This window comes from Lolium perenne, chromosome 4 (assembly GCF_019359855.2).
Source record: "Lolium perenne isolate Kyuss_39 chromosome 4, Kyuss_2.0, whole genome shotgun sequence".
NCBI lineage: Eukaryota > Viridiplantae > Streptophyta > Magnoliopsida > Poales > Poaceae > Lolium > Lolium perenne.
Genome location: NC_067247.2, coordinates 156,383,109 through 156,393,154, shown reverse-complemented (window position 1 = coordinate 156,393,154; position 10,046 = coordinate 156,383,109). Strand labels below are relative to the sequence as shown.

At 45.7% G+C, this 10,046-nt stretch overlaps 1 protein-coding gene across 1 annotated transcript; it reads right to left on the bottom strand.

Annotated features, from left to right (window-relative positions):
- Positions 1-9,139: 9,139 nt before the first annotated feature.
- LOC139839174 (uncharacterized) lies at positions 9,140-9,694 on the bottom strand. The gene has a single exon (XM_071829220.1). The coding sequence runs from the start codon at positions 9,692-9,694 to the stop codon at positions 9,140-9,142; it is 555 nt and encodes a 184-aa protein (XP_071685321.1).
- Between the last annotated feature and the right edge of the window lie 352 nt (positions 9,695-10,046).

The following is a 10,046-nucleotide window of genomic DNA, read 5'->3' as shown; positions in this document are numbered from 1 at the left end:
CAAAGGAAACTTTTATTGTTCATAGAGGATGACATGTGGGACCGACTTGCCAGCTGCGTCGTCATCGTTTCAAAGGGGGCAGGGGATCAAAAGAAAAAGGCAAATAGCCAGAAATTAGGGGTAAAAAATAAATCCAACAAAGGAAACTTTTATTGTTCATAGAGGATGACATGCGGAACCCATGAGCCAACCGCTTCCTCATAGTTTCAAAGTCGGCATGAGATCGAAAGAAAAAGGCAAGTGAGCAAATATCAGGAGCCAAAAATAATCCAAGAAAAGAAACTTTACTGTACATAAAGGATGACATGCGGGTCCCATTTTGCAGCAGCGGTCTCAACGTTTCCAAGGCGGCAGAGGACCAAAAGAAAAATGAAGTAGCCAGAAATCAGGGGTGAAAAAATCCAAGAAAAGAAAGATTTCAATTGGGCTGCATCTGGACATCTGGGCCTTCGAACTATCCTGCTGGGCCTTTTGACTCGTACAATTTCAGCCCACTCCAAAACAGGAATGTTCGGATTTTTCTCAAAAAAAAACAGGAAAGTCCTATGCTTCGCAAAAACAAAAAACAAGGAGATTCAACATATAAGTTTGTTTATGTAAAAATAAAGATTTAATTTATCCGTTTGCAATAGCTTAGAGTGAAGTACACTGTTTATTGTCTGCAAAATAACCAAGATATCACATGTTTCTTGTACGGGGAGGCTGACATCGGGGACCCATGAGCCAGCAGGGTCGTCAACGTTTTAAAGGCGGCAGGGGATCGAAAAAAATAAACCAAAAATCAGTTGGTAAAAAATCCAAGAAAAGAAACATTTATCGTTCTGAGAGGATGACTTGCGGGACCCATGAGGGAGCAGCATCCTCAACGTTTATTGTTTATAGAGGCTGACATGTGGGACCCGTGAGCCAGCAGCATCATCAACATTTTAAAGGCGGCAAGAGATCAAAAGAAAAAATAAGCTAAAAATCAGTTGGTAAACAAAATCTAAGAAAATAAATATTTACCGTTCTGAGAGGATGACATGCGGGACCCATGAGGCAGAAGCATCCTCAATGATTCCAAGGCGGCAGGGATAAAAAGAAAAAAAGGAAATAGCCAGAAATTAATTAGGGGTCAAAAATAAATCCATCAAAGGAAACTTTTATTGTTCATAGAGGATGACATGTGGGACCGACCTGCCAACATCGTCCTCATCATTTCAAAGGGGGCAGGAGATCAAAAGAAAAAGGCAAATAGCCAGAAATTAGGGGTAAAAAATAAATCCAACAAAGGAAACTTTAATTATTCATAGAGGATGACATGCGGGACCGATGAGCCAGCAGCTTCCTCAACGTATCAAAGGCGGCATGAGATCGAAAGAAAAAGGCAAGTGACCAAATATCAGGAGCCAAAAATAATCCAAGAAAAGAAACTTTATTGTACATAGAGGATGACATGCGGGCCCTGTAACAACCCATTTTTCACAACCTGCATGTTTTCAAATATTTGAAAATTAGAGCCAACAAAAACTTTTATTATGTGCTAATGTGTGGTGCCCAGGATAGGTTTGTGCATAAGCTAGTTTAAGAATTCCCTTTGGTATTTTAATTCATGTGAAAACCCTAACAACCTAATTGAACATCACTTTGAACCATTAGGGTTTAACCCACTTGATTGGATGACACCACCTTAATGACTACCTCTGACTCCAAAACCCTAACCCTAATTTCTCTCCACCTCAAGATAAGAGGAGACACTTCCCCCTCTTAATTTTCTTGGTGACACATCATCACCTAGGGTTGCACTACTACCACCACCACTATTTTATTTCTCCTTATTTCTTTTCCAACACTTGAGCACATGCACTTTATTTAAAAATTTGACACATGCCCCATGGCATGGCCCCCTCTCTTTAACCTCTGCCCCCTTTTTTCCTTCTCTATCTTTTCTCCCTTATTTTTGACCGAGAGACAAGAGGGGGGAAACTTCCCCCTCTCTTTTTCTTTGTTCCCTCCCTCTCTCTCTTTTCTTCTTAGAATGGGCCGTGGACAGCGCCACCCCTCCCTCCCTTGCCCTGGCCCAACCCTGGCCCTCTCCACCCCCTCTCTCTTGGCCTAACCACCACCAGAACCCCTCCCCCGCCAAACCCTAACGCCAAGCCCGCGCGCACGCCTGGCAGGGACATGATGGCGTCGCCTCGCTCGTCGCGCCATCAGCCTCGACTGCACGCGTGCCCCCTCGTTTCCCTCCCCTGCTGACGCCACCAGGGCGACGTCACCATGGGACCGACTTGTGACGCCAACCCTCGCCGCGCCATTGGCCATCAGCACCGCCCGCTCCACTACCCCCTCCCTCTCTGCCTATAAAAACCCACTGAACGCCACCGTCTCCCCTTTTAGCTCCCCCTCTCACACGCCGTTACGCTGCCCCTCTCTCCGCCGAGCTGCTCGAGTAGCAGCTCGAGCCGCTGCTGCTGCCGCGCCGAGATGCTCACCGCGGTCACCGCGAGTGTGACGCGCAGGAGGTCACCACCACGGCGCCAACGACGCACCCCTCTGCCTTTTCTCTTCGCCATCGCCACCATCTGCATCTCCTGACCCTTTTCCCCTTCTTCTCCTCACTAGGGACGCCGTAGAACGCCGCCGCCCTCAACGCTCCGACGCCGTCCGTGACGCAGACGACGCCGAGCAAGGAGGAGGAGCAGCGCTTGGACACCGCCAGGACCCCCACGCCACGTACCGCCACTCCCTCACCGTCTCTGCACGACGCCACGCCGCCACTAGCTGTCGATAAGCCGCCTAGCCGCCCCCTTTCTTCTTCCGCACCGGCGAGCGCCGCAGACATCGTGGACGCGATGGATCTGGGCCGTCGGATCTAGATCGGGTGGGTGCATGGCGCATGCACGTCCACGTCGGCGTGCATGGCCACGTCTGCCGGCCTGGCCCGCCACGGGCCCCGGCCTTTTTTCATTTTCTTTTTTTCCCGCCACTCAGAGAGCCCCACTGGGCTGGCCCATCTCTGCCACACCGGCAAGGCCCAAAACCTTCCCGCCCAGTTAATTCATCAGAAAAATATGAAACATAAATTAAAAATAGAAACGGTAACTGTGTGTTGTTTTGCTAATAACTTTAGTTTGGCATGTCGGATTGAGGTGATTCAAATTGCCGTAGAACCAGTAAGAAAATATCTATCCAATGCTACTAACCTCTTATTTTTAGGATTTTTGTGCAATTTTTAATAAATTGAACATGATCACTGTATTCTGATTAGTATTTCTAATTCCTAAAATTGTAGAATTAATATTTTGAAATGAATCCAATTGTGTTAATCTTGTTTTGTTACTGTCCATTTAGGAAGAATACTAATAGTCTCTGTTTATGAAAATATGTCTCTGTTTGCAAGTGTGTGTGTGTCACATGCAATGATAGTATTAAAATCCATTTGAAATTTTCAAAACCTTGTCACTCCTTTGTTTTAAAAATAGCCAAATCATGATTTGATACTGTCACACAACTCCCCTGCATGTATTCATTTGTATTTTATTTACACCTTGGTTCTGGAGTTATGTTTTGATTGTATGAATTGTTTACTTTTGCGACGCTAGATACAAACGAGGGAGAAGTTGAAGGGGAGGATTTTGGAGAAGGTTTTGAGGAGGACCAGGGACAAGCAAACCAAGGCAAGCCATCTTTTGATATCTGATATGATATCTCTTTGGATGTCATCTTCTTGCTTTCAATAGCATCTTGGTTCTATGTGTGATGATCTCTATATTGTTGTCATATATGCTTGGATGCAAGCATGGTACCCCTAGTTGTTTTATCTTGTCAAGGTCTTGGTAATTGGTTGGGTGTATGGTATCATGGCCATTGCTATCCAACTTGTTTACCCCCTATGCTTGGTTTAGACATGTTTCACCTCGGGATAAAATTCACACTACACCTCCTCCTAGTGTAAAGGTGGTAATACCATGATCTTGGTGTACTCCCAAAATGTGATGAGTATGCCTATTTACCTAAGTAGTGTTGGTGTGGTAAATTCCCACCTCTATCTATTGATTTGGTTAGATAGCACCACAAATCTGAAAATATATTCCCTCTTATGTTGTCATAATACATGTTTACCTTAAGCAAGTATGATCCACTCCGATACCACTTTTTCATACCCTCAATGGCGTGATGACCCTCATCCCGGCCATAGTGGAATATTAGTTCATCTCATGAAACTTTAGGTTGGGAACCCCTCAAGGTTTACCTTGTTGTAAATGTTTATGAAAACCTTGGGTGAGTCAACCTTACCCAAGTGTATGGTTTATTAAGGAAAAAGGATCTTGTCAAAGATGTTGAGGAAAGGATGTGTGTGTGTGTGTGACTTGGGTTTTTGAGAAAAACGACACACGTTTCTTTGTATTCGCCCGGAACAACCAAACAACACAACCACACTATCCAAAGCGGGCACGAGCTTAGTCCGTCATCTGAAATTGGCATGAGCCACCTTCACAACTCTCTAGGAGGGTCACGATGACCTCTGACGCCGGGTTGCGCTCTGGAGGAGGCAATACACTGTAGTTGCCTATAGCCGGACGATTACTGAGGGCCTTCTACCGTGGCGCCGGAGATATGCTCAAAAAGGAGGTATGCTGCCGGGGCGCCGGGAAGGGTTAAGCCCGCAGGGAAGGACTCGTGTCAAGGGAGACAGGCAAAAGACTATGACTGATTATCCGAGACTCGCATACTTTTGGATGACGAACCGGGGATGATCCTGGCGGATTTATCGGTTCTTGTGGGGAAAGTGCGCACACTCTGCTGAGTTAAAACTATTTGAATAGCCGCGTCCGCGGTCATGGACAGTTGGAATGGTCGTTACCGAGCTGTGTCGAGTTTTGTTTTATAAAGTGCTTTACAAAGAAAGAGAATGTGTTGGATGTACCGGAAGAGTACGGGAAGGCTTGTGCCAACCATACGGAGATGGTCGAGGAAAAAGGAACAAAAATTGGGTGAACCCTTCCTAGTGTTTCATGTAGAGGGACTCTTCTTCAATAAAGATATAGAGATGTCATAGGATTTCCTTAAGTGCCCCCATCAACTGAGATGGCGGGATGCTAACTCTTCCTCAATAAAGATATAGAGATGTCGTAGTCTATCTTTTGAAGTATCTTCTTTAACAAAGATATAGAGATGTCATAGGACCACCATAGTGTTCCCATCACTTGAGATGCCGGGATGCTATATCCACAAGAGAAACTAATTCTCTTATGCATGCTATATCCACAAGAGAAACTGATTCTCTTATGCATGCTATATCCACAACAGAGACTGATTCTCTTATGCATGCTATATCCACAAAAGAAACTACTCTTCCTCTCTTGTCTCTTTAGTTAGCTCTTGTTAGTATCTTCGTGATGGTTTGCGAGTACAATTCCAAATGTACTCACGGCTTTGTCCCTGGCTATTTACTTGGCCAGACTATGAGGAGGACTATGAGGACGATGGAGGCTACCAAGACGACTATGTGACCTAGGACGTTCTCCAAGTCAGCTGCCTGTAGGTCTAAGGCATGACTTGGGCCCGACGCTGTTGATGTGTATCCGCTGCTGTGTTTGTGTGAACTCGCCTGAAGTGGCATTTATGTAAGACTGGGTCATGTGACCCTAATTTTGTAAGACTTATTATTCGGTACTTTGTAATGGATGTTGTAATCTAGATATTCAGTTCGGTTATGTTCTCACGGCACACTGATCATGGGGTCGTGAGTTGAATGCATAACAGGGTATTTCAGACAGCTAGTCCGGGGTCCCCACATGCCCCATTTTGCAGCAGCGGTCTCAACGTTTCAAATGCGGCTTGAGATCAAGAGAAAAAGAAAGTAGCCAGAAATTAGGGGGTCAAAAAAACTCCAAGAAAGGAAAGGTTTATCGTTCATACAGGCTGACATGTGGGACCTATGAGCCAGCAGAGTCCTCAACGTTTCAAAGGCGGCAGGGGATCAAAAGAAAAAGGAAATAGCCAGAAATCAGAGGGTGAAAAAAATCCAAGAAAAGAAACTTTTATTGTACATAGAGGATGACATGCGGGTCCCATTTTGCAGCAGCAGTATCACCGTTTGAGAGGTGGCACGGGATCAAAAGAAAAAGGCAAGTGACCAAATATCAGGTGCCAAAAATAACTCCAATAAAAGAAAGTTGATTGTACATAGAGAATGACATGCGGGTCCCATTTAGCAGCAGCGGTATCACCGTTTGAGAGGCGGCACGGGATCAAAAGAAAAAGGCAAGTGACCAAATATTAGGTGCCAAAAATAACTCCAAGAAAAGAAAGTTGATTGCACATAGAGGATGACATGCGGGTCCCATTTAGCAGCAGCGGTATCACCGTTTGAGAGGCGGCACGGGACCGAAATAAAAAGGCAAGTGACCAAATATGAGGTGCCAAAAATAACTCCAAGAAAAGAAACTTGATTGCACATAGAGGATGACATGCGGGTCCCATTTAGCAGCAGCGGTCTCAACGTTTCCAAGGCAGCACGGGATCAAAAGAAAAAAGGAAGTAGCCAGAAATTAGGGGGTCAAAAACATCCAAGAAAAGAAAGAATTTTCGTTCATAGAGGATGACATGCGGGACCCATGATCGTGGATCGTAAACGGCTCGATCAGAGAGCGTTGAACGAGATGGCGCGATCGAGAAAAAAACAATGCTAGAGAGGCTGCCATCTGGGCCCTACATCCCTGGGCGGTGCGAATTTGAGTTGACTCGGCCGGCGAACCCGAGAATGATGAACCACGTCTCGGGCCACCATGCATACGCGACGTTTTGGACGTTTTCGTTGGGCTGGATGGCCTAAAAAACTAGAAAAAAAGTTTTGACATGCACCATGGAGAGGCCAAAAATCGTCGGCCATGGCGCATCAGCAACAACATCGCGACTTCAACTTCATCGGCCATGGCAACTTTTCTTGTAGTGTTCTCCCATGATGCACATTTTGCTCAATGGACAGATGTTGACCAGGACATGACTTTTCCAAAGTGATCCCCCGGACCATTCTCTACGGACCCGTACCAACCTACATTCCCCTACATCATCTGTCACGTAGGATTCGGGTTCTCACAACATACTCCATCAAGCCAGAGCCCATATTAGCATGTGGCTGTACGGTAGCTAATGAGCAAGGTTGTATACAATCTCTTTGTTCCTGGGTGGCCGTCCACAAGTGCGATACACTTGGCAGTTCAGAGGTTCGACGACATGACCCCAGGGAACCACTCAACATAACCCGAGCAATACCAATTCCACCCAGGTAGTTCATTAAACATAGTTGTTTTTCCATAACTCACTAACATAATCAATTCGTATCATAGCTGAGCAACAACTAAATTTAATGGCGACAAAGTAAGTCAAGAAGGGGTAGCTAGACTACTGGGATTGCTTAGCAAGCATAAAACCCTACACATGTATACTACAAAAAATTCTACTATGCATAGATAAAACTGGGACATTTGTGATTGGTGTGTCATTTGCCTGGATAATGTGGAGAGTTGGCATAATCTTCACAACCACACACGTTGCAGTCGGCACAATCACAATCTACAATCATATAACATTTCACCATAAGCATGGTGCCATACATTGACATGCACAAACAGAAAACATGAATGCAATATGTATCTTAAACATGATAACACCTCTTAGTTACTATATGGTTGTTTACTACATGCATGATGCCATGGTCAAGTTTTATGGTTGGTTGGATTTTTGCGAACCATCTATGTCGCACTAGCGAAGAGCAACTACCATTAATTATAAATGGTACTTTGGTATAGTAGACAAATGTTGATTTTGGTACTACTGGACAGAGGGTTCCATTTGCAAGCACATGCAAAAAAGAATCACTCGAAAATGGTATGTAGATCTCAATTTATGGACACGGTACTCTAATGAGGCATTTAAATTTGAATGAATCTTAAACTTCTGTAAGTCCACATTTTATTGTTCCAAAATGTTCCGTATGTTTTTAGGATTTAAACGTTATGAAGTTCGTGATTTTTGGAGCTACATATCTCTGGATACGAATTTTACAAAGCGCGGACTAATGAAACTGAGATTAAGCGCAAACTAGGGTGGTCACTGGATATGTGGCGCCCTGCTATTGGCTGATACCCCTTCACGCGGATCACGCTCACAGGGACGTTGGATCTAATTAAAACGTGCGACTGAGATTTAAAGGCAGAAAAGAGAAAAGAAAATAAGAGAAAACAGGGGTGCTTATGTGGCACTGACTGGCAGCTACGTGGCGGGTGACGTGGCGGCGGCGGTGGTGGTCGGCGGCGGCGTGGCTCAGATGGCGGTGACGGCGGCGTGTTCCCGACGTCTCCCGGCCTGGCCAAGATGTGGACGAGGGGTAGCGCGGCGAGGCGGCTCGGATGGAGGCAGTGGCGCGGCATAGCTCGGCCCGTGGCGGCGGCGAGCGGCAGCTGGAGGCAGCCCACGGCGCGGCGGTCCGGCGAGGAATTGGGGCGGCGGCCTGGCGGCGTGGGTGCGGGGGAAAAGGGGAAAGGGGGCGGCGCGACGGGGGCTTTATAGGGGGCGAGAGGGGTGGGGGCGCGGGGGAGTGGGAGGTGGCCGGGGTGGTCTACGTGCGTGGGAGCGGTTGGGGGAAGAGAGGCGCGCGGGCTGGCCGTTTCCCTCCGGCTGGGCCGGTTGGCCGACTGGGTTGGCCCAGTTGGGTCGGCCCGTTTCTTTTTTTTCCTATTTATTTCTCTTATTTGAATATGCATTTGAGCACCCAAAAATAATCGGAAAAATACGAATAAGGTACCGATGGATTCCTTGTGAAATTATCTTCATTTTGGAACCATTTTTAAAACAAAAATAAATACTTTTAAAATCAAGATTGGCATAGATGCCTAAGTGGCTATTAGTGCCATTTAGGGTTCGGGGTTTTGAATGACTTTGAAAATTTCCCTAAAATTGCAATGGTGACATGAGGCTTATGAATGCAATGCATGAAGTTTGAAAATTTGAAATTTGGGATGTTACAGACCTACCCCCCTTAAGATGAATCTCGTCCTCGAGATTCGGAAAGGCTAGCAAATAGGTGTGGATGGTCTTCTCGAAGATCATCTTCTCGCTCCCAAGTAGCTTATTCCTCGGTGTGGTGATTCCACTAGACTTTGCAGAATCTGATCGTCTTTGTACGAGTAGCTCTTTCTGATGTCTCTAGTATCTTGATTGGCTTTTCTTCATACGTGAGATCACTTTCCAGCTGTATTTCCTCAAGTGGAACTGTATCTCTCAACGGGGTCTCTGCCATATCTAGGTGACACTTCTTCAGTTGACTTACATGGAACACGTTATGAACTACAGATAGAGATTCTGGCAGTTCCAACTCATAAGCTACTTCACCTTTGCGAGCCAGGATCTTGAAAGGTCCTACAAAGCGGCGTGCTAATTTTCCTTTGACTCCAAACATCTTCACACCACGAAGTGGTGAGACTCTAAGGTATGCTCTATCACCTATATCATAGGTCACTTCCCTACGCTTTGAGTCAGCGTAGCTCTTCTGTCTAGATTGAGCTATCTTTAGTCTATCCCTGCTCAATCTGACCTTCGTTTCAACATCCTTGATCAAGTCTGGGCCAAATACACTCCTTTTTCCTATGCCACTCCATAATAGTGGGGTGGTGCACTTCCTTCCATATAGTGCCTCAAACGGAGCCATTCCAATACTTGCTTGGTGGTTGTTGTTGTATTAAAATTCTGCGTATGGCAAATTTTCATCCCAGCCGGATCCATAGTCCAAAGCACAAGCTCTTAACATATCTTCCACAATTTCATTTACCCTTTCAGTCTGTCCATCAGTTTGTGGGTGAAACGCTGTGCTGAACTCAAGTCTAATTCCCAAAGACTCATGTACTTGACGCCAAAAGTGAGAAGTGAACTGAGTATCTCTATATGAAACGATGCTCTTGGGCACTCCATGCAAACAAATGATTCTGCTCATGTATATCTTAGCTAGCTTGGCACTTGTATAGGTGGTCTTCACTGGTATAAAGTGAGCCACTTTAGTTAGA